The 26,546-nt window shown below is 38.3% G+C and overlaps 1 protein-coding gene across 1 annotated transcript; it reads right to left on the bottom strand.

The window, feature by feature from the left end:
• Positions 1–18,967: 18,967 nt before the first annotated feature.
• Positions 18,968–20,626, bottom strand: LOC149242440 (F-box only protein 6-like). The gene has a single exon (XM_089367686.1). The coding sequence runs from the start codon at positions 20,595–20,597 to the stop codon at positions 19,419–19,421; it is 1,179 nt and encodes a 392-aa protein (XP_089223812.1). The 5' UTR covers positions 20,598–20,626; the 3' UTR covers positions 18,968–19,418.
• Positions 20,627–26,546: the final 5,920 nt, after the last annotated feature.

The following is a 26,546-nucleotide window of genomic DNA, read 5'->3' as shown; positions in this document are numbered from 1 at the left end:
TTAGTGGGCAGGTTTGATGTCCCTACCATGTTATTTTGTTTTTTTCCTTCTCTGTTTCTCTTTTTTTTTGAAAGGCACATAGGTCGCCTCAAAGGAGGTTTTCAACCTGTCTGCCTGCCCTAGATGCGTCAAGGGAGGTTTTCACCTAGAGTCTTTTTTTTTTTCCTTTTTTTTTTTCTCTTTTGGGCTGCCTCAAGGAGGTTTTCAACCCCAAAAGCTGGCCTCAAGTGCCTCATAGAGATTTTCACCTAAATCCCTTATTGTTTTTTCGTTTTCTTTTTTTCATTTTTTCCAAAAATAAAACGGTCTTCAAGAATTTGGTGAGCTGGAAGTTGAGACACTTCTAAGCACATTCACTTCGTTACTAATGGTACTGACGAACTCCTCCCTTGACAGAGGACTTTTACAGGCTTTCAATCTGTATCCATTAACCAGCAAGGGGATACCTTCTTCATCGATGGTCCTTACCTTCACATCCCCAATGTCATGGCACTTCTCTATCAGATATGATTCCAGCCACCTAGTCATCAATATTCCTTTGAAGTCCTTGAATCTGGAGTCATATAGAAGAGCCAAATCACCTTCTTGAAAAACTTTGTCTTTGATGTTTTTTTCATGCCAAACTTTTCTTTGTGCTTGAGTCACCTCTGTGTGTATGAGGGCCTACATCCTGAATTCATGTAAACCATTGAGCTAGAGTAGCCTCTCTATCTATGCCCTTGTAACATCCAAATCAAACTGTGCTTCCATTTTCAAAGTGTTGTACTCAAACTCAATGGAGAGCAGAGCCTTCTTCCCATAGATCAAATCATAAGGGGTGAAGCTAGTGATTATCTTCCAAGTTGTATTATAGGCCCAAGTGGCCTCCACTAGTATGTCAACTCAATATTTTATGTTGCTGCTCAAAACCTTTGTGAGAATGATTTCCAATGCTCTATTTGTAACCTCTACTTATCCATTGGTCTGAGGATGGTAAGGATTTGACTTCATGTTCTTGATCTTATGTTGAATCAACAGATTCTCAATTAGGTGTGAGGTGAATTAAGCGCCCTAATCAGTGACTAGCTCTCTAGGGTACCAAAATTTTTAAAAAACATTATCCCTTAAGAACTCAACTACTTTCTCTTATGTTGCTACCTTAACAACCTTGGTTTCAACCCACTTTGTCAAGTAATCAATGCACACAATTATGTAATTTTTCTTCTCTGATGGTGGATCAATGGGCCCAATGAAATCCATGCCCCACTAGTCAAATGGCTCAAGAGTCACTTGAGGGTGCAAAGACATTTCATCCCTAAGAGTAGGTTTCGCCATTCTTTGGCACTAGTCACATCCACTGGTATATCTTCTTGCATCTTGGTGGAGAGTGGGCCATTAGTATCTAGCTTGTAGTACCTTGAAGGTTGTCCTATTGGCTGCAAAGTGACCTCCATAAGGCCCATCATGACAGGCTAGAAGGGTGTCAAATTATTCCTCCTCCCTAACACATCTCCTCAAAATTTGATCTGGGCCTAGCTTGAAGAGATTTACCCCAATACAAGTGAATGGTGTGCTCTTTCCTACAATTCTACTCTTTTCCTTGGAGGACAAACTTGGAGGGAACTGTGCAGCCACTAAGCATTTGGCTATGTCAAAAAACCATGGGGAGAGAACTGAAATAGTAAATAAATGATCATCTAGTAGCTGATCATCAACCATTCCTTCCTCACATGTAGGAAAATCAAGTCTAGACAAAAAATCTGAAACTACATTTTCTCTACCAGGCTTATCAATGATTGTTAGATCAAACTGTTGTAATAAAAGTAACCATCTAATAATTATGGAATTAAAATTAGGCTTGTTCATCAAATATTTAATAGCAACATGGTTAGTATGTATAAAGGTCGGGTAACCAGTGAGGTAATGTATAAATTTATTCAAGGAATGGACAACAAATAGGAACTCTTTTTCAGTCACAGTATAGTTCAATTCAGCCTTGGAAAGATTTTTGTTGATGAAGTAAATGGCATAAGGTAGCTTGTCATATATCTAGCCTAGAGCTGCTCCTATAGCTTTTTTAGATGCATCCGCATGGATGTGGAAAGCAGTATCCCAATTTCGGCCTCAGAGGATAGGTTTAGTACTCAACTTGTCCTTTAGGGTTTTTAGGACCTCTTGGTATCTTTCTGACCAAAAAAAATTCAGAGTCCTTGGCCAATAGTCCAAACAAAAGTGAGGCTACTTTGTTGAAGTCCTTTATGAATCTCCTATAGTATCCAGTTAAGCCCAAGAAACTTTTGACATCCCTCTGCTTCTGAGGAGTAGGGACCCTCTTTATGATAGAAATTTTATTTGGGTCTACTTGCAGTCCTTCCTGGGATATTGAGTGACCTAGAATAGTCCCTGCATTCATCAAGAACTCACAGTTCTCAGAACTAAGGGATAAGTTCATTTATATTCATTCCTTTAATAATTTCCCCAAGTTAGAGAGAGCCTCTAGGAAAACTCACCCATAGGGAGTGAAATCATCCATATAAATTTCAACAGAGTCATGGAATAGCTCTGCAAAGATGCTCAGGACTGCCCTATGAAAAGTGGTAGGGGCATTACATAATCCAAAAGGAAGGACCCTATAAGAAAAGGTACCCAACTAACAAGTGAAGGTGGTTTTATCTTGGTCCTATGGATTGATCTGGATCTGATTGTAACCACTGAATCCATCCAGGAAACAGAAGAACTTCTTTCCTGCAAGACCATCCAACACTTGGTCAATGAAAGGTAGAGGAAAATGATCCTTTTTTGTGGCTTTGTTTAGTTCTCTATAGTCCACAAAGATCATCCATTTTCCATTCTTCTTTGGAACCAAAACTAGAGGAGATACCCACTCACTATCTGAGATGGGGTAAATGGACCCTGTATCCAATAACTTCTGTAGTTCTTATTTAACTATATCTTTGAGGGTTGGGTTCATTCTCCTTTGAGGTTGGCGCACTGACTTGCAGCCTTCCTTGATGTAAATGTGGTGAGTAAACACTAAAGGGTGTACTCCCTTCATTTCCTTATAATTGTGGGCAAAGGTATCCAGATGTTCTCTTAGCATGTCACATAACTCCTTTTCCTGATCTGCAGAGAGAGGGTTTGATTTTTAATGTTCTTTCTGAATCAAATTCTATCATCTTGACAGGAGTAGGACTTGACTCAGCTAGGCACAAATCATTCCAAGGGTTATCTTCAACTTTATTTACTAACTCATCAAGAGACATGGTGTTAGGGGGCAGATTCTGGAGAATTTGATCAATCAGGTTGTCTTCATCAGGTTGCGCCCCTCCTATAGTTACATCTAGGGTACAGACTGGGTACGAGGTGGCGGAGTAGACTTCATCTTCCTCCTCCTCTTCCAACCATAGAGGTAAGTCATGCTCTAGAGATGGTTGAGAAGGAGGATACAAGACCAATTGTTTGGACAAATGCCCATTTTTAATGGTCATATTCCCAACCATGCAAATTATGTAAGCATCAGCAGTGGCTAACCATGGCCTTCAAAGGATGAGAGGATAACCATTGAAATTGGTCATCACATTGATGGCAACCTCGAGATCGATCAACATATGGGGGACAATGATACCGTCAATGTGTACATCTACCACAGGACTTCCAGGGTCTAGATACTTCGGGTCCTAGGATGTTTGGAGCATTTCTCCTTGATTAAGTTGTTATAGATGGGGACATCCTTGATAGCTTGGAGGAGTTGGATTTTAACACCCAAGTTTTTCAATTCACCCAGAAGTTCAGGCTCTTATCAGGTGTGCTGGATAGGATGGATTAATCTCTCAGGAAAAGGAGGTGGATTGGCTTGAGGAACGTTCTTTTAATTTTCCTCTTCAAGCTCCTCAGGTGGAGATGGAGGTTGATTATTTGGAAGCACTCTTCCAAATCTGAGGTTGATTTCTTGAATTTTCACAACATAGTCAAGGTAAGATGTCTCCCCTTTATAGACATGTTGTTCTTGTTTGTTGTTCGGGTTTGGATTTGGCTGAGTAGGCATCTGTGGTTGCTTAGGTGGAGCAGGGTGAAGGAGTTGTGGTTAAGAAGGAGGGGAGGCAGTAAGGCTGGAGATTGGTTGTATGGGGGCCTCGACCCCTAGGATGGTGGATTCCACTGAGGTTGTGGGGGAGCATATGGCTGAAATGATTGATTGGCAGGTTGGGAATGGTATTGAGGTGCAAAAGGCTAGGGAGAAGGCGTGGACCATGAAGGATGAGCAGGAGGACACCAAGGGGGAATGGATGAATTCTGGTTAGGGTTGTAATATGAATAGGATGCCCCTTGCATGCCTTGTTGGTATGGTCGAGGTCCTTGAGGCCTCCTTTGGTTGATATAGCAGAGTTGTTCAGTCACACCTTCAGTTCCTTGATACACAAATTTCAATCCAGGCAGAGAAGGGCACTTTTCTGTGGAGTGGTTCTCCTCATAGACTAAGCATATCTCTATAAGATTCAATGGACATTCATTTCTAGGGTGCCTTCTAGTGCATCTAGGGAAAAATACAACTAAGGCTTTTTCTGCTTCCTCTCGCTTCTGCTTGATCTGCATGGTGTCCATTTGCAAAGCAAGGGAATGCAACCGTTTTCACTCTTGAAGTCTTCCAACATGTTCCTAATTTCACTTTTGATGGATGTGTTGGAGGAGGATGAACTGGCCAAAGATTGACTAGCCCTACCCTTCTTTCTGGCTGCCCTAGAATGATTTTTGAAAACTATCTTGATATCATCATAGGATAAATGGTATATGTCCCCTCTTGATAGCATGTTTAGGGTTTCTAGGAGATCTTCCCTGATCCCTCTAAGAAGAACTAGCTTGAGTGATTCAGGATCGAGGGTGCATCTGGCCCTTTTATAGCTGAGTTGGAACCTTTCCTCATAATCTTCCAAAGACTCATCATGTCCCAAGGTCATTCTAAAGATTTCCTCCTTGGTATCTTTGGACCTACAATAATCAATGTACTTATTATTGAAGGCTTGTTGCATTTGAGCCCAGGTAGTGATATTGTCCGTAGGTAAACCCATGAACCAGCGCAAGGCTGCATCCTTAAGGGTGGATGGGAAGAATTTCAACTCCTGTTCACCACAGGTATAATCATAAGTTTTGCATATGACAACAAACTCAAACAAAAAGGTATCAGGGTCCTCTGAGGTTAAGCCATGGAAGTGAGGAAGGGAAGAAAGGCTTATATTTTTCATCCTAGCATCTCCATTAGTTTCTCTGATGGGAAAAGAACCCTTAGTTATGTTTTCAACTCCATTTTTGTTTTCAATCCCCTTTCTTTTTCAGCCATGGTGTAGGTTGGTGGAATGGTTTCTTCTTCTTCTTCCCTAATAGGCTCTTCAAAGATCTCTAGTTGTTTGCCTAATGGATCCTCTAGCTCACAGCCACCGAAGAAGAGGGAAGTTTGGTTGTTAGATAGTGTGGGGCTATTTGGAAATTTTTTTCCTAAGTTGTCTCTACTCCAATGAGGCATGAAATGATTTTTTGGGGTATTTTTTTTTTTTTATTATTATTATTTTTTTCTTTTCAGAACTACTAGAAGAATGGAAAGAAAGTAGAATTTTGCAACTATTTGCTGAATGGAACTACTTGCAGAATGGAAAGAAAGAAAAGATTTCAAATATCTGTTAAATGAAAAATAAAAAGGAATGCAGGAATTGCATCTACTTACTGAATGTTAAATGGAAAGGAAAGAAGAAATCACATCTACCTAGACACCTCCCTGACAACGGTGCCAAAAAGTGATGAGCTCTAGTATTGCAGCAAGGATGTTGCAACTACTAGGGCTACCAACTTTACTTCATCAACCTAGGGGTTATATAAACTTGGAGGTGACAGCGTTGTATACACAGTAGATGCAATGGTCTACTCTTGTAACTTTTCAACTGGGGTGATAGACCACTAGGTTTTTTCAAACCAGTCTTTTATTGACTAGAAGGAGTCTAACTAATAACAGCCAATGGAAAACTATCTTTAATGCAGAAAGGAAATGTTGCCTACTCTAGGAAATGAAAATGTTGAATGAGAAAGTGCTATGAAGTGACATGAAACTATCCAGCTAAACACTTACACATATTACTTGCAAAAGAGACATAAATTAACCATGCATTCTAACATCTAGTTATTTCAACTAAGTAAGCATGTAAATAATCCTAAAACTACTATGACTGTTGTATGCATGTACTAACTAGAAATTGCAGAAAAGAGTCTTTTTTATTTTCAATTTTATAAATGTAAATGATAAGTGAACTAATCTGATCTTTTACAACGGAGAAAGGCATGGGGAAAAGGGCCCAGAATGGTACTGAGGGTATGGAAGCCAAGTGGAGGCATAACCTAAGCTCAAATGATCATTTTTTCTCAATTCGGGCTTAAAACAGGCTGCTACAGGGTTTCCTGTAGTACTACATGATGTCCTGGTTTTACTACAGGATGTCCTCGTTTACTACAGGAAATAGGTTGAAAGCTATATGAAGGTAGGAGAGGTGGAATAAATTGTGGAAAATGTGTCTGATGGCGGGATAAGGCATAGACAAGGTGAATACTTCCCAAGGCTCAGCCCAACTCTTAAAGAAGGTTGGATTTTCTCAAGGGAGATATCTTCTTTGCTACAAAACAGAGATTTCGGATTAGGGGTTGGTAAACTTTGGCAGTATGGGTGAAGAAGACTTGGATGAGGCCGGTGGAATGAGTTTTCCCAACAGATCAAAAACTCTTGCAAAAACACACATTCTTTCCTTCATTTATGCATAACTTCATTTACATATGGAAAAGATGAGTTGAGTTTAGGAAAAACAGAGTTATTGATGACTAATGGTGAAATCTGTGAAATGAAATGCTTTCTAGATTACAGCAACTTCAAGAAACAAAAATTATAACTGTAGGTACTTCTAAGGAATTATAAACACTAATCTACTGAATCAAGAACCCTAGCCATGCAATGACCTAAAGAGACAAATTTGTTTTTAGGGTTGTGAGAGTGGGGCCCTCAAACCATGATCCCATGAGTGAGATGAGGAAGAGGTCACTATCACAAGATTTTCTGAAGTATTCACTTTCACTATTGTACCACTGATCTACCTTTTCAACTAATGGAATCAAAACTAAACAATCATTCAAGTACTTGTAAATGAAATAAAGCAAAAATAACTTCAACAATTAACTATGAATGCAATCTAAGCAGACATATACAAAAAGAGTCAACTCAATTTTGGATCAATAAAATGCTTCTCATTCTCATCAAAATGTCAAAAATACATAAGAGTAATCAATCACAATGTCTTAGCTCTAAAATGCCTCTTGGCTACCTTGAAAAAATTTGAATCCTAATGAGGTAGTAGGCCTTCTTAGTTATACAACTGAAGCTACCAACATCTTCCTTAAAATTAGGGAGGCTTGGCTCCCAAACTTTGAGATTAACTTGTCTTCAACTATCACTGGTTTTGCTGCCAATGAACTCGGTGGGCTTGGCTGCTTGTAACTCCGAGATGATGAGATCTGGTGGAGGAATCTTTGAGTGATTGAGGAGTTAAGGAGGAAGACCGAATCTCCTAAAATCCATCTTTCTTGTCTACTTTGAGTTCCTACACATAAGTTAGCCAAAAACGGCTCCAAATCCTACAATTAATGGACATTATGACACATGACATAACATCTCACCTTTACCCTTCTCACTAAGAAAAATATAATAAAATATGTAAATAAATGTGAGAAAATTCATTTTAATAAGTTGGAGAGTGGAATTAAGGTGCATATAATTTACCTATTGATGAGCCTCATCAATGTTTTCTTTCCTCCCTTTCCCTGCCTTCATTTTCTTACTTTTCCTTTCCTTTCTCCAAAGCTAGAAAGCTCCAAGAAAACTCTAAGTGTCCAAGAGTGAGAGAGAGATAGAGAGAATAATCAGAGAGATCCAAAACTAAACTGACAAAATGCCATGAATTGATCCTTAGAATCCTTTTTATTAATGAGGCCTCTATTTTCTTCATTTTCCATTATTTTCCTTCAAGTTCCTCCTCACATGCAACCAATGACCTTTCATCTCCCTTTTCTCCTATTTTCCTTTATTTTCATAAATAAATGTGCCAAAAATACATTTTTTCCTTTTTAATGCCTTAGCTATTTCCTTTGTCAAACACATCCAGTGATGCCCACTAGGATATCTTTGCCCAACATTCAACTCGGAAAAAATGTCCCTTAACCGTGGTCTTATTTTTCTTTTATTAACTTTTATTACATGAACTTTTAACCAGGGGATGTTACAAACCCCTCCCCCTCGGGGAACACTATCCTTAGTGTTAAACCACACCAAAACCTCAACAAAACCACTAAAAATAAAACATACTACCCATGGAGCTTTATAACTTAGCTCGTTGTAGTATTTACAATGAATGACCTGCTCAAAAGAAAAAAATCATGACAACATGACAAGACAACGACCATAATTCTTATTGGAGATTTATAACACAGTGTGTGGAAGTATTTACATCCATATACATATGTACATATACCAAAACATCAACAAAACATATGCCAACCATCAAACCAAAACTATTTTGTCTCAATCGACAAATAATGAAGGATACATGGCCCACCTCTGATCCACCATCTCCCATGTAGCTTCTTCAGGCCAAAAGTGTTTCTACTGCACTTTATCTTGCTCTATGACCCTGTTCCTGAGCATGAGCTGCTTCCATTGCAATATACACTAAGGCTCTAGCTGGAATTCTTTTGCTCCACCTGCAATGTAGACCAATCAATAACATGATCAACATCCTTTATATACCTCTTAAGCAATGAAACGTGGAAAACATCATGGAATTTCAATGTTGGAGGAAGTTAAAGTCGATAGGCCACTCGTCCAATCCTCTCAAGGATCTCAAAAGGTCCACAATACTGAGGTGTCAACTTGGCACATGATCCAATCCTCAAAGAGCTTTTCTTGGGCTTGTTGCACAAATATACATGCTCCCCAACCTAAAAATCCTTAAATGTCTTGTGTTGGTCCTTATAACTCTTTTTTCTATCCTATGTTGCCTTTATATTCTTCTTTATAACCTGAATTTTCATTTTCCATGTCTACCAACATATTCGGTCCAATAAGTACCTTGTTCACTAGATCACTCTAGTTGATGGAAGTATTACAACTCCGCCATACAGTGCCTCGAAAGGAATCATCCTCAATGGCTCTTGATAAACATTATGATATGCAAAATCAACCAATGGAAGATACTTCTCCCATCTTCTTTGCTGGTGCATCGTGTACATCCTCAACATATCCTCCAAGATCCTGTTGACCCTCTATGTCTGTCCATTTGTCCGCGGATGATAAGTTCTAGTGAAGGCCAACTCTGTACCCAAACCTGCAAATAGTTCCTACCAAAAATTGGAAGTGAACTTCGCATCCCTGTTTGACACGATCTTCTTTGGAGCACCATGTAATCTCACGATCTCTGTGATGAAAATCTGTGCCACCTCACTAGATGAATATGTATTCTTCACTGAAATGAAGTGAGCTACCTTACTCAACCTGTCAACCATGACCATAATAGAATCATGTTGTTTCACTGTCCTTGGAATATCTGTAATGAAATCCATGGAAATGACCTCCCATTTCCATTTCGGAATCAGAATAGGCTATAGTAGACCACCTCGATGCTTACAGTCTGCCTTTACCTGCTGACAATCCAAACATCTAGCCACGAACTCTCCCACTTCCTTCTTCAAATTTGGCCAATAATAGAACTTCTTCTCCACTATCAACGTCTTCAGATATCCTTCATGACCCGAGTATGGATTGATGTGAAACTCCCTCAAGATAAGCTTCTTGAGTTCACTGCAATCCAACAAATAGATCTTATCCCTAAATCTCACCAAATCATCTGTCATGAGATGATAGTCTAGATCTTGATCACCTATACCTATACCTGTACCCATACTTTGTTGTAACATGTGCTTGATTTCCATGTACTTGTTATCTCGTTGTCCTACTTGCAAGATCCTATCCTATAACTATGTCCCATAAGAGCTCATAGTTACTATATGATTCACTTGTACCTTCTTGCTAAGAGCATCTACACCTGGTTCTCTTTTCCTTTAATATATTTGATCTCGAAGTCAAACTCACTAAGGGTAGCCAACCATCTTGATTGCATGGAATATAGATTCGGATGGTCAAACAAGTATCCCAACCCACTGTGATCGCTCATTAATACAAATCTCCTGCCAAGAAGATAATGCCTCCACATCTTCAAGGCGTGAATAATAGCTGCCAACTCAAGATCATGAGTCATGTAGTTCTGCTCATGCTCATTCAACTTCCTGGACTCATAGCATACCACCTGTCCCTCCTGCATAAGGACTCCACCAAGTCCTCTTTTACGTGCATTTGTACACACTAAAAAACTCTTTATCTAGATATGCAATCATAAATACTAGAGCATTGGTCAACAACTTCTTTAGCTGCTCAAAACTAGCTGCACATTCTTTTGTCCATTCAAACTTATTACCTTTCCTTTGCAAGGATATCATAGGATATGCAATGCATGAGAAATTCCAAATGAACCTCCTGTAGTAACCTGCCAATCCCAAAAATGATCTCACCTCATCCACATTCTTAGGAGCTTCCCACTCCATGATGGCCCTTATCTTTTCTAGATCTTCTGCTATGCCAACCTTGGAAACAACATGTCCCAAATAATGCACCTTTGTCTAAAATAAACTGCACTTGCTAAGATTGGCATATAATTGATGCTCTCTTACCAATCTCAACATTGTTGCTAAATTCTCAACATGCTCTTCTTCATTCTTGGAGTATATCAGGATGTCATCAATGAATACAATAACAAACTTGTCCAAATAAGGACGCAACACATTATTTATCAAACACATAAACGTAGTTGGGGCATTAGTCAAACTGAATGAACTACAAAAAAGCCATAATGCCGATACCTGGTCCTCAACGCAGTCTTGTAGATATCCTCTTCCTTGATGCATACCTAATGGTATCCTGGTCTCAAGTTGATCTTAGAGAACATTGTTGCTCCCTTCAATTGATAAAACAAATCATCAATCCTCGACAATGGGTACCTATTCTTGATTGTTACCTTGTTCAACTGCATGTAATCAATGCACAATCTAAGAGTACCATCTTTCTTCTTTACGAACAACATTGTTTCACCTAAGGCGATACACTTGGCCTAACGTATCGCTTGTCAAGAATCTCCTTTAACTGCAATGTCAACTCCACTAGCTCTGGAGTGCTCATCCTGTAAGGTGCCTTCGATGTTGGTGCTACCCATGGCACCAACTCAGTAGAGAAATCTACTTCCCTGTGAGGAGGTGACTTTGGAATCTATGCTAGAAACACATCCTGATACTATAGAAATACAAGGTACCTCTTGAATATTTCTGCATCTTTAACATATTTACCCTTATCATTAGATATATTCACTGCAAACATCACATAACCTTTTCTGCAACTACGCTTAGACTGCATATCGGTAACCATCTTCACTGATGTAGGCTTCTTCTTTCCCTGAAAATTTATCTTTTCCCCATTATCATCCACGCAATTTGTGGCCTTATCGAAGCAATCCACTTTGGTTCTGTGAAGGTACAACCAATCCATACCCAAAAGCATGTTATACGATCCTAATGGCAGTATATTCAAATGTGTTGTTGTAGACATACTATTTAACTCAATTACAGAAGCTCTTACCCAATGGTGAACTCTCTTCTTTGTACCTGTAGCCAACTATATCAATTAATATTCTACATGCACTTCTTTTCTCAAACCACACTTATCCAACAGGTCAAGATTAATATAACTATAATTAGATCTAGGACCAATCAAAAGAGAAACAACTTGATCACAAAGCTTACCGTCCATTTCAATGATAGATGTCTGATGATCCGCTTGCCGGTTGTCCACAACTGTATAAATTCGAGGAATACTATGATCAACATCCCCAACTGTATCCGCCTCATGCACACTATATATCTAGGGTCTACCACCCTAGATACTGCGAACAATCCCTCTTACAATGATCCTTGCCACATATCCAACACTACAACGGTGCTCTACCATCGCCTCTAGTCTGCATCTCTCCATGTCCCTTCTCAACTATATTGAACTTCTTGTAAGGGACTACATTTTCTTTCTCACCTGCATCTTGAGGTCTTCCAAGCTTTGTTGTCCATCTTCCTTTAACTTTCTCATTTCCTTTCAAGTCATGCTTATGCTCAACTTTGCGCTTCGATTGCTCATAACAATGTTTCAGCTTTCAAATGGCCTCCTCCAATGATCTACGCTCATCGAACTCAATCTAGTCTCTGTATGCTATTGGAAGTCCACTGTTGAATCTATGAATCTTGGCCTTCTCCTCCTTGAGGTAAGCCACATATCTCAACAACCCTAATAACCAGCTAGTATACTCATCATTTGTCATGGAATACATCTGCAACTTATAAAGCTCCTTAGCTCTGTATCATAGTACCATTCTAACAAATACTTCTTCTTGAAGAGCCTCTCAAACTCTTTCCAAGTCAAGTCATCCTCCTGAATACCTTTCACATTATTCACATCCTCCCACCATATATCTTTCTTCCCTTTAAGATTGAAAGTGGCCATCTTTGCTTTCATGTTCTCTGAATAACCCTGTAATCTGAAGAACTTCTTCATACTAAGAAACCATGCCTCTGCATCCTGTGATTTCTTCATCTCTCCATAAAATGTATGTGGCTTTTCTTTCTTAAACTCATCCAGAAAATATCCCTTGTCACTCCTCCTATAAGGATGACAATGGTGACGATCATAATGCTTGTCAGAACCAAAACTAGAATAGTACTTGTGTCTATCACCCCTCCTATCCGAAGTATCCAAGGACCTTCCATCTATGATCGTGTCCTCTCTATCTGACCTATACTCACAATGAGACCTACTGCCATATGCCACATTAGTTCTGTCCTCTTGCTCATGGCTGATTCGAAGTTGTCCCTGTTGTTGCAATTTTGACAAACTCTGAAGTATCTCTGCATTTTCCTCTCCTTTTTTCTCCTCTGCTTGAATGATTCTGTCATTGTCTACCTTGCAACTCCTTATTTCTTCCTTTAAGCTTCTCAATGTCTCTGCCAAACCAGAAGAGTTCCCAACACTAGCTACTCATCTGATCCATAAGGAGAGCCTCAAGAACTATAGTCTACCATCTTGCAGTCATATTTGATATTCTTCCTGGAAGGTATATCATGTCAGCGAAACCAAATCAAAATAAACCAACGTACTTTAGCATAATTCAGGGAGGCTACCTCATCTGCAAGATTAAAAAATCAACGTAATACATGCATAACATAATCACGACAACATATAGAAAAATAACACATAAGCATATTACCATCATTCTAGCTAGAGTCCAGTCATCAATGCATGGCCATATCAACTACACATTCCATGACCTTATCCATGAAAACAAAAACCATATCAATGCACATTTGACAACTTGTAAGCAATTACATGCATACAAATGCATAAACAATCACACATTCATGACTACACACGTCGCAACAACATCCTCTTTCACATGGTGACATAACTACAATCATGACCGACGCCATGCATATACAACAAACATATATACAACAAGGATGATTAACACATGTGCAATCGACATGAATGCATGACCAACACACAATCCATCTAGTGCGAGGTGTGAACCATGCTCTGATACCACTCTATAATGCCCTCCTCCCACATCTACCCAAGTAACCGTCCAACCGGGGTAAACATGTGACGAGAAGTTACTATGATATGATTCGACCTCCTAAGTCACCTTAAGGAAGTGGAACCGACGGAAACACACCATACATACCTTCCACATCAGCAACAAAACTCCTAGGAACCATCCCAACGACTCAGATAACCAACCCCTGGGTCCCACTGAGTTTTTAGACCATTAAACCCCAGGACGCTCCCTTGATATGGACAAGCATGAATCCAGAAGGCCCGAGACGCTCCCACAACATGGGTATGCATGCGTCTAGGGAATTTTCTGCCCAGTGCTGTGCCTGCGTCTCTGGGATTTGAGCCATGTTTTTAGGCCCAGATCCCAGGTCACTACGCAAAACTCAATGACACTTTCAAAATCCATAATTTACATAATGACAAGAGTTACAAATCAAAAAATGACTCTAGGACTAGGCCTGACCATCCCCAACCAGGACTGACATTCTGTCAAATGATTGGCATCAATGCAGTCTACAAGAAATGAATACAAGACAAAGCATAAATGACTGACAACGCATACGGAACTTGACAAGAAGAATCACCACCCTCTCCCCTTAACTGTTTTGACATCAATTAGGTCATGCATCCATTATCCTTTCAGTTACAAGTAAATACATGGAATAACCATAACAATAACCAGCCATATAACCATGCTTATAACCAACATTAAACCATGAGAATAGCAATGGGATAACAACCATTAAAGCCACATATTAACAAGTACAAAAGAAAGAGAACTTAGCTTTTATTAAACATAGGAAAAGCGAACCAGGTCCGATACTTCCACGTACCACTCGACTGTAGACATCACTGAACCAAATCTTTCTTTCAACCAGTCACCCCCGTGCCATATTCCAAGCATGAATGTGGGATCTCATGGATAAACCAATCCGAAATAACCAAGGGAATCTATAATTTAAACCACCTCCACTCTCACCAAACTGTGATCTCACCAAAACCAACACTGAGATCACAAAAGCAAACCGAGCTTTGAATGCCTCTGGACTTTATCACTATCTTTGAGGAATTTTTCGTCTCCTTGTCTCTCAAGTTTTACCGCAATCCACACCGGATCACTAGGCCCTAAAATGAGACACCAACCTCTCAGGCTTTACCATAATCGACACCGGATCAATAAGCCGTAAACCGAGACTCCACCCTCCTGCTTTACTGTGTATCCCACCAAAACTGATCAAGGGATTCCTAGGCCTTTGGCATTTTCCTGAGACCACCTCCACCCCAGATTCTGACCATCCAGCAATTCTAAAACTCAAAACCAAGAAAACAATCCCATCACACCATGGCTATTCGGAAAAATCAAGGCAAGTATGAAAACCACTGTCATAACCCGGCAAAACCATGCTACTGACAACAACAGAACCATATACCAACATGCAAATCCATGCATGTCCAAACCAGCTAGGAAATCACACATGCAATAGGTTCCCTGCACATATTCCTCTTGAAGTTGTTTGATCCTGCTCTTCCTTGCTTGATCTTTGTTTTCCTCCCTTTCCTAGTCCTTCATTTGCCTGCTTTTCGTTTCCTTGTTCGAAAGCTAGAAAGCTCCAAGAAAACTCTAAGTGTCCAAGAGTGTGAGAGAGAGAGAGGGAGCTCACAAAAAACCATAAACTGATCCTCAAAAGCCTTTTTATCAATGAGGCCTCTATTTTCTTCATTTTCCATTATTTTATTTCAATTTCCTCCTCACATGCAACCAATGACCTTTCACCTCCCTTTTGCTCTTATTTTTATTTATTTTCATAAATAAACGTGCCAAAAATATATTTTGCCTTTTTAATGCCTTAGTCATTTCCTTTGCCAATTTCCCTTCGCCATAAAAGTGATGTCCACTAGGATATCTTTACCCAACATTCAACTTGGAATAAGTGTCCCTTAACCATGGTTTTATTTTGCTTTTATTAAGTTTTATTACATGAACTTTTAACCAGGGCCGTTACACCATCCCTTTACATTCTCATATCCATATCCTTATGGAAATATATCCCATATCTTTGTCTTTCTTTGCAATGTTTGTTTTATCATCCTATTTATAAGGAAACAATCAAATGAGAGTGCAACTTATTGAAATGGTTTTTTGACCTTTCGTGTCTACGTTTGACCACTTAATTCTTTGTGAGAATTCAATGTTTAATTTATTTTCAATTATATTTTTTAATGTATAAATAGATTCAATACCTTAAAACTCTCACTCAACTGTATAATTTATTAAAAAACAAAAATTACTAAATAATTTAAAATTTAACCACCCAAAAAACAACTCAATTAAACATTAAATTAACCTATAAATATAATGATAATAATTAACATAAATTCACCTAAAAATACAATGGTAATAATTACCCATTCCTCTAAACACCCGAAACAAACCAAAACTTAAGACTTACTATTTTCCATCTCTAGTTTAGCCGAAGAGAAAATTTACCCTTAAAAAGGCCTCTTCAGAAAGTTGATGTGCTCATAGGCAAGCACGTATTTTATTCGACGGAAACATGTCAAAAGCATATGACCTGCTTGTTCATGAGCCGACGTGTCAATTCCAAACACGTCAGACCTATCAACCTGGGAAAATTCTAAACGATATTTTAATGTCATGTGCCCATATATGTAGTGCTTCTTAGAAGAAACATTTTTACTAAATTTTAGTTGTGGGTTCCTTTTTGAAAATGTTGTTAGAAGTTGGGTTAAGGGGTTCTAGTTTTTCAGAGACAAATTGGTAATTGCATTTATCCCTGTTTTGGTTAAAGGTTATTTTTTTCGTAAGTGTGAAAATGTCTATTTGCTTTTCATTATACTTCTGATGATTACTTGAGTTTTTATCTTTGTTTTGTTTAAAGGTCATTTTCCTCCTCAAGTGCCCTGAAAATGCCCATTTTCTTTTCATTATACTTTTGATGATTACTCGAGGTTGATAGATGTAAAATTATTTTGGGTTTAGCTCGATCATCTAACCTTGTAGGTTGAGATTTTTATACTTCCTATATAATTTTGGTTATTTTTAAAATATATGCTACAAGAATATATGTTGATTCTTATACATGGATTTATGAGTTGTGAATTTGGGTATTTCTTCTATTCTCATTTTCAAATGAGTATGCAAATGAAAGTTACTTCATTCACAAGGCCTTAACCAAAAAACATATATTTTAACAAATAATGACTTTGATTAATGGAATTCATATCATGTTGTTACAACTCAAGATCATTGGATTTTTGTTACACTCATCCCCTCTACATATTTCAATAGTATCCCACATCTTTGTTGTGCTTTTCAATGTCTCTTTTATCACCCTATTTATAACGAAACAAATTAATGAGATGATTTTTTTAGCATTTTTAGTCAAAATCAGAGCACTGGTTTGTTGGAGAAATCTCAATATTTCATTGTTTAAATTATATTTTAATATATAAAAAGGTTAAGAACATTGGAATCCGGAAGAAACTCAAATTACATAGACTAAATAACTTAAAACTATAATTTCTTCATTCCAATTAGTGGGGCAAAATCATAAAATCTATCTTTACAAAGTCAAACACAAACTGACTTAAAATTTATCCTAAAAACAACTAGACAAATTAAAATTAACAATTTTACCATTTCTAATTTAATAAAAGTAAAAAACAACTAAACAAATTAAAATTAACAATTTTACCATTTCTAATTTAATAAAAGTAAAAAAAGAAAACGTCTTTTTCCTTTCTAACTAAAAAAACATAGTCTAGTTATTCTACATTTTCCAGCCAATTTTTCCTGAAATCTAGCAAAAATTTATTGAAATTACAAACTTTGACCTATAAACCCTACACAATTTAAGTATCCCAATTTATTTTTCAAAATTCTCAATTCATTTATACATTCAAAAATAAATTTTAAATAATTAAAAAACACCCTCTAACCAAAAAAATTTATTTCAACCCATTTAAATTAATTAAATAGATAAAAAATAACAAATTTCTATTTAATAAAAAAATAACAAGTTTCTATTTAATTGACAAAATACAAAATCAACGCCAATTTTTTTGTTTTGTTTTTTTTGGGTTCTTTTATTAAAAAATAAAACGCAGCCCCGTCAAAATAATGCATCTATCACAAGCAAGTTGATGTACTCAGGCAATAGAATTTTCTTTTTTCACTTTTTTTTTTTAATTGGTGTTGCCAGCGTAGAACATGTTTTATATAATATGCTGGAACACGTGCATGTAAGATGCATGTCACAGGCATATGACCTGCGTGTTTACACGTCGGACCCTAGTGTTTTCCCCCATATCAATACAATGAAATCCTACTGTTTAGGCATATGACCTGCGTGTTTACACGTCGGACCCTAGTGTTTTCCCCCATATCAATACAATGAAATCCTACTGTTTTCCCACTTAAGAATGCACCCAATATTCAATGCATTCTCATCCGCCAATTTCCACATTAAAAACAAAAGAATCCCTCTCCTCTCCTCTCCCAGCTCGTCCTCGCTTCTCCTGCCACCTCCCTTACTTCTCCTGTCACCTCCCTGAGTAGTGCCGAGTTTCAGTTGAATCTCTTAGTGGTGGAGAGTTTCAGTTAAGAATTTTGGGGGTAAAATGTACTGCCCATGCTATTATCCCAGCAAGAGAGATTAGTTCATTTTTTGGTAGGAAGATATGGAGAAGAAGCAGAAAAATGAGATACTCTGTTTGTTTTTTAATACTTTTCCAGAGGAAGGCTACTGAACGCATTTTTCTAGATTCTGTTGTTTGGTTTTACTTCCAGCTAAGAGGATTTGAGTTTAGCTTTGTCTTTTTCATGTTCTGTTATGGCATGTCCTGTTCTGTTATGGCCTGTGAATCCGTTTGAAGGCATTTGATTGAAATCTAATAGATTCCATTACAGGTTTGTGTAATTCAACGGCAAATTAATCTATTGCAGAAATTTTGCGGAAAGCTTAGACGAGAAACAGAGCTGTTAGCTTGGTGATCATAAACAATCTGCATCGACTTAAAAGAAATATCACTGCATTTCATCAACACAACTATTCTATTTCTGGGTCCACTTCAAAACTCCAAGCATCCCTGTTAAGGTATTAAGGATGAACATTAACAATTTAAACATGAGATATTCTACAAATTTGTGATTGAAGCCAGTGTTGTTGAAATGACATGATTGGCGCTTTCATAACAAACATGGAAATGTTTGGTAACATCTCTGTTACAATCTGAATCCCTGGGGAAAATTGCTTAATCTAAGCCACTTTTCCAAATCCCATCCACACCACGTTAGCAAAAAATGAGCTTCTTGGTACATCTTCAAAAACATACCTGAGATTGCAAGGCCTGAAGCTGTGCTTTCTCAAAGCTGCGCTCGTTTACAGTTTGGAGTAACGACAGGTCTGCAATTTGACTCAAAGAACATTACAAAACAACACAACTTCTAAAGAGAAACATAAGCTCTGAATAATGAAATCCTAAACCTCCTGATGTTTGGTAGGATGTCGAAGTCAAAGAACATTACAAGACAAGATAACTTGTAAAAAGAAACATGAAGATCCAAATAAGAAACTTAGAATGTTTAAGATGTCCAATGTGGTGCATGTGAAATCAAAGGCATGCATACCAGGGTTCATCCAACCTTCATGTCAAGCCTAGGCTCAAAGGCCATGGCAAGCTCAAAGCATTCCGATGTTCTTGCTGTGGTGTCTACAGGACGGCTGGGAAGCCAACTCCATGCATTTTCGGTTACACTGTAAACTACCACCTCTGCCACCTTCCTGAATTTCCTATTCCTATGTCCAGAGACTATGAAACATGTGCAATCCCCTACTCCTATGCACCACTTACTGCAGTCCATAGAAATCCTCTTGAAATCTTCGGACAGGGACGGAGGCATTCTTGCAATCTCCTTCCACCATGATGAGGATGAAGAGTTCACCTTCTCTTTGTCAAACTCCCATATAATAACTTGCAAAAGCTCCCCTGTATGTCCGAAAATGTACCCAGCGACTAGAACCCATGACCGGTAGGTGAGAAGGTAAGGCGACATGTAGTCACTGTCAGCCATCTCTGGCAATGGCGCAAAAATGGAAGTCTCCTGTTGGATGCTGAAACCCATAATGCCCGATTGGTCATGAAGATCTGCAAAACAGTAGAATGAGCCTGCGCAGAAAACCATGTCGTTCTTGTCAATGTGCGCATCATGTGGCAGGCGTCCTGCAATTCTCCACGACTTGAATGCAGAATCATAGATTTCCACTATCCCCGCTTCATGGCTGTCCTCACCAACCACCACCACTTTGTATGTCCCTCTACTGTCGCCCTCCCCTTCCACGATGCCTCCAACACTAAGGACCGTTATGGATGAGATGGGGGTCAGTTTTAAGGAGGTTCTTGTGAGGGGATTGGAAACAACAAATGATAGATATGGGTGGGGATCCACTGTGTGCAAGAACAAGCCTGCCCCTGATCCATAGAAAGTAACAAATTTTACCTTACCGTTTGGCTCCACGAAGGAGGGAAAGGAGACGCAGGGAGTATTCCTCCAAGTTCCTGCGAAGAAGAAGTTATAGGCCAAACAATGAAGAGGCCTTCTGCCAACATCTTGCACAAGCAGCCATGGCTTCCCGTTAGGAGGATTCTCCGCCCATTTACTTGTTATGAATTGGGTTGATGTGAGCAGAGCATTGTATTTCTTGGACACACTGCGAAATCTACACAAAGACTCCACTGGCAACCACACCAGTATTTCCTCGACCAATTCCTCCGGCAACACAGGCAAATCACGAGACTTGTGCAGGGCGCCCATTTTAATTAAAATCCCACCGACATAACAGGTTGAAACTTGAGGCTGGATTATAAATGACTTTCACACGATGCGCATTTGGTAGTAATATCATCATATGTCGTACTTCTAGAAACATTGATGTGACAACACTCTGACCACTGGAGCCAGTTGCACCAACTTCAAATCCTAAAGATGGCATTGATTTCAGAAAAATACTGACAATCCTTTATGAAGCTATTTGAGGCAAAAGAGAGAATTGTGCTATGCTGCTAAAAATATCACATTGTCATCATAGTTTCTCCTTGGAAAAGTTTATAGCAAATTAAATGTAAGTGCAGAGTTAAGAACTGTCCATTTTGATTCAGATGAGGGTTAGATTTGCGCAAATAATGATTAGAGGTTCATCCTGGAAGAGAGGACATAATTTGCAGGCTGCCGCGTTGGAAGGGGTGGTCAGCGTTGCATTGGAAATGGGTAGATGTGACACTCAAAATTATTACAGGCGGCGGAGAGTGTTACAGTTGAAGGGTGGCTACAGGTGTTGTGTTGGAAATGGGCGAATCAGAATTGCAAAAGAAGGTTGAAGTTGTTGCAACTGGCTCGAGTGATCAGAGTGTTGTGACGAGATATGATGATGGTACAACCAAATGCGCATCGTCTGTTCATGGTAACTCCTATTTCCGGATCTCGTCAAAGAACTCCTATTTCGGGAAAATTCTGAATGATATTTTAATGCTTCACGGAAGACAAATTATAACTATATTTGCGCTCTTTGTGTTTTACGACGATTGGGTTAAGGAGGTTTAAAACAAAAAATTAGGTAGCATTGTATCCATCTCCGGTTTGATTTAACTTAATATTCATTTACTTTTATATATATATATATTAGGTGGAGTGTAGGGATATTTAAAATTATTTAAATTATAGTTAGTAAATGTGGATAGGTATTGTTTCATAATAAATATTAAATATTTATTTTATTATACATCTGAGTTTAAATTATTAGAATTGAAAAATCATAAAATTAAATATAATTTTATTTAAAATTGTTATTATTATTGATGATAAAAAAATTAATATATAAATGAAAGGCGTAGTCTAACTTATAAATAAAATTGTTTTTTATGATATTTTTTCTGGTTATTTTTAACAAAAATCTGGCGGAAATTTTTAAAAACTTGAGTTTAAGTTGTTTAATTTGTAGAATTTCAGTGCCTTTAGAGTTTTTAAGGGTGTTGAATCCATTTAAGCATTCAAAAACGTATTTTAAACAACAAAAGATCACATTCTTGCTTGAACTTGTAAGTTAGACTATGCAAGCTATATACATTTAAAAATACCATGTAACAAGATTCTTAACAATGAAGATTCAAACCCATGGGCCAATACCATAGCTTATCCCAATCACATGTAACACTACCTACTATCTCCTTTGAATTATTACAAGTTATAGAAAATATTACCCTGTCCTTTAAATTATTACAAGTTGTGAAAAATGTTATCATAGTTTCTAACTTTCATTACTATAATTTTAAAAAATGTTATTTTCTCAAAATTGAGATTAACATGATCTTTTTTCTTAATTTTTTTCCTTCCCATCCACTATTCCACCGTGCAAACTTAACTTGAAAATCATAGAATACACATGTAAAACAAATTTTGTAACCATATCATAAGTTAAAATATGCGAGTTCATAGCATACATATATAAAACAAGTTTTGTAACCATGTCATGAGTTAAAATAAGGAATTTATAGTATATATTTAACATGTCAATCAACTAAGGGGTGTTTAATCTCTGTAACATAGTATGTGTAGTACTAACTTCCTTTGGAACATGCGCTATCTTATGATTTGATTGTTCTACCAAGTTTCATTAGGCTAATATACTTAAATATATATATATACATCTATGATAAGTATATATATACAAATATCTAAATATATATATACAAATATCTAAATAAACAATGTGTTATAATTTAATATATAAACATAGTAAAATACCAGATCATATAAATCTGTTTATTAAATAATTCCATAAACAATTATATAAACATCTCAACTTTTCGTTAACACTCCACCGACATAACACGTTGAGGCTTGATTATAAATGACAATGACAATGCCGCGCCATCAATAAGATAAAGCTACAACTCTGATTCACCCATTTCCACAGCTTGTGATGATGATTTTGATTATCACATTAACCCATTTTCAATGCAACACTTGTCACCATTGCCGTGTGCTTGCTTTCAATTTGCAAGTTTGCAAATTGCAACAATTTATAAATATTATGAAAGACTTCATGTCTTTCCAAATACTTGAGTCTGCAAGTTTTGTCCTTTCATTGTTCGTGCAAGGATAAACTTTTATGACAATGTCATACTATGCTTCCATGCCTCAAATAGGTTCAAGAAGCATTGTCTATTTGCATGCGGGAAAAATCAATGGAAATTTGAATTTGGAGTAGTCAGAGTGTTCTCACATCAATGTTTCTAGAAGTACCGAATACAATGATGGTACAAGAAAAGTAGTCAGACTATTGTCACATCAATGTTTCTACAAGTACGAAATACAATGATGGTACAAGCAAAGGTGCCTATGGTAACTCCTATTTTGGGAAATTTCTAAATTTCGTTCTCGGTGCCTTTTGAAATTGTAGTTAGGATTTCGGTTAAAGAGACAAATGGGTAAGCGTTGGCATCCATCTCTGTCTGTTTTGGTTCAACGCTGTTTCCTTTTCAATGGGTTAAAAATAACTATTTAGTTTTGGATATACTCTTGCTGATCATGGAGATTATGGATATGTACAATTATTTCAGTTTTTTTTCCTATTTCTGGAATGAGCTCTATTTTGTTAATGGTCTAGTCTACCTAGGCTGTAGAATGGTTTGTTTTCGTCACGGCTGGAAAATCGTCCAGTTCCGACCACCCGCAATGTCTCCGCTCTCTGCCACCATCCCCTAGCTCCGCCACCCTCTTTCTCCACCATCCTCCCCTGGCAGTCTTGACATTCCCTGCCAGTCCCTGACAAAAAATTCGAATGCAGCTAGAGCCCCTGACATCCCCTGACCGATCGGGGAGGAGCTGGAATTGCAGCCGCGGAGTATTATTGCCGGTTCCAATTCGAATTGAGGAGGAAATGGTCACCCGCGCCCTGCTGACTCACATTACTCTTCGACCTGGCGCTTCGGGCTCTGCAGCTCGCCACCTAGGTACTCTTCAGCTTGGTCGTTCAAGTATCCCTCGGCTTGTTTTAATTGCGATTAGAACAATACTGCAGGGTTTTATAGCGGAAAACAGTCTGATAAATAGCAGAAATGCTCACCCTTTGTACTTGCGTTCAGCTCGAACAACGTAGTACCGATTGGAGGAGATGGGTTGGCCTAGAACTGGAATAAAATACACTCTATCCGTGTGCGTAGAGGAATTTTGTCCATTCTGCGTCCTGTAGACGGTTTCCAAGCATTTATCTTGCGGGAAAGGCAATTCTCGCAACTCGTTACAGCAGCAGCCCCAACAGCACGCACCCTGCTCCTCGTCGCCTTCCCGCAATTTTGCTGAAAAACTAAATATGCAGAGTAAGGGCCTTCGGGTGGGGGGAATAGAACACCGCCCTGTTGGATATTTCCATTCGTTGCAGCAGCCTGCTTGTAGGCCTCTAGTGATACCGTAGCGTACATGGCGAACTATTTACTTCTCCCTAAACATGTGTGGCTTTAGAAATCTTGGCCAAGTTGTTTTGACAAACTGTCACACAGTTCAATATTGGGTGAAAACCATTAAGATATTTTCTCATGGACAGTGCCGTGGAATGTCAAAATGGTTGCCTATCTTGACTTCAAATTGGACCATGTAAATATGTTTATATAGACGGTGCCGGGGCAAACGAGTCAATGAGACAATTCCATCAAATACCTTACAAAAATCGGGAAGACTCTGTTATATAACAGCCCATGGATACAGATTGTTTGTATCAAAGCTGGACATAGAACTTCCCTCATAAATCGAAACTGAGCGAAAAATAATAATACGAATATCCAAACAGAGTAGAACAGTCAGTACGAACTCTCACAGCAATAAATATTGCCTATAATTCTTTAGTGCTTGCAAATTAGGGTAAAATTCAATATCATAAGTTGAATAGTTGTGTTGCACTTCATTCAGGTTCATTCAACAATGCTATTGGTTGCCCTTCTTGCTTTTAGTACCAAAGGCCGGCCTCCATAACACGAGACCTACTTGCAGGATCAAAGAAAAACAGGCTTTTTAGCAGGTCCTTCAAGCGGTTTGCATCTCTTTCATTTTAGTATTTTGGGCGTCAAAGCGGTAGCCATGAATAGAGGAATTATAAAAATTCAGGGTAGAAGTCATGTGTACACAGTAAGGCATTCTTGAGTTATCATTGTAAGAGTTTTTCAGTCTAAGCATTCAAAACCATGGGATTTGAGCATTGTAAAGACAGAAGTCAGAAAACATCCCATTTCAAGTCCACTATCCTACTCTGCACACAGGTAATATTGATGGATAAATTGTCAAGTTTTATACATATTCTTCTTGCAGGAATAAGTAGTATCCAGAGAAAAAGCATTAGTGCAGCTGTCATAAGCATGTGGACGCAGAGGCAGAGGCAGAGGCTGAGAATTTTAGTTGTTGATTGAATATCATGGAGATTATGACGTTCTCATGCGCTCCACAGTTGGGGTGTTGTCCCCATATGGCACCCACTTTTAGCCCCTGAAATTGCACTTGAAATTTCTGAAAATTTGAATGCATTTCCGAAAACTTTTACGCAAAAAATTACGGCAGTATTGGCTTTGCTGCCATGAAGAATAGGAGTCGACAAAATGTTCCCTATGCATAGTCAGGTCTAGGAGAACACCCATGTAAAATTGGCAGCTTAGCTTGCCTCCTGGAGTGCACGGTGTGCATTTTGATACCATTGGCATCACTTTGTTGAGAAAAAGTGCCTCAAGCGACTTTTATGGGATCATGTAAAGTTGTCTTAGCTTTCATTTCAAACTTCAAGAAGCGGCATTTGAATATCGAACGATACCAGGGCGTGCATGTTTTTAAGCTTGCGTTCGTTTTCGGAGTTGGAGAAAAGTGCCTAACGAAACAAATTACTATTTTGGACGCTTAATTACTTACAGTTGGAGATTGTTCTTGAGACTTTGATTGTGCAGGGTTGTAGATCACAAGATATTCTAGCCATCAACCTCTCTATTTAACCATAGGTGCTCATGTATGTTCTGGCATGTAACATTCTGAAGCCACTCTAGCCTGATTTGTCATTCGTGTAATTTGCCAGTTTTCTGGTATTTTTGCACAGTAGTGAATTTTTGGATTGGAGTGTAACTCTAAAAATGTAGACAGATCAGTAGTGTTCTAAGGAACACACAAATTTGAAAATCACAATTTTGATCTTTAATGTGCCCTAGGCATGCATGTTACTAGAGACCACTTGCATTTAGCAAGACAAAGTAAATCAATGAAATTGTTTGGCAGACTTAGTACTTTCGAGTCTCACTCGAAGGAGTAAACGAGAAATATGGAAGTGTAGAAAGATTCAAAAGGAGAAATAATGCAGCACTATATTTCCAAATTTCTCACAGGTACATCTGCAGGAGGTGGTGTAATTAGTAAGGCAGATTTTTCCCTGATGAATGCAATTTTTGCCACTCGGCATGCAATTCTCACTTAGGACTCAGAAGTGCATTTTGAGTACGGAAGATGATTTTTCATGGCGGATAGGATAGCCCATTTGCCTTATCATCCATCTGGTGTATATTTATTGTACAGGGCATGCATTCTTCGAATGCAGGTGGACATTTTAGCACTATGGAAATAACAGGCAGAAAGCAAAATTTGGTCTTACAGCAAGCATATTTTGGCCCATGAGAATACAAATCAAAGTGGGAGATGGTGTTGGCGAGCAATATGAGTAGGTGGCCCCTCACACGTGGC

This window comes from Pinus tabuliformis, chromosome 8 (assembly GCF_031772625.1).
Source record: "Pinus tabuliformis cultivar Carrire ecotype Pingquan chromosome 8, CPIR1, whole genome shotgun sequence".
Taxonomy (NCBI): domain Eukaryota; kingdom Viridiplantae; phylum Streptophyta; class Pinopsida; order Pinales; family Pinaceae; genus Pinus; species Pinus tabuliformis.
The sequence above is the reverse complement of the archived record's forward strand: the minus strand, read 5'-3'. Positions and strand labels throughout refer to the sequence as shown.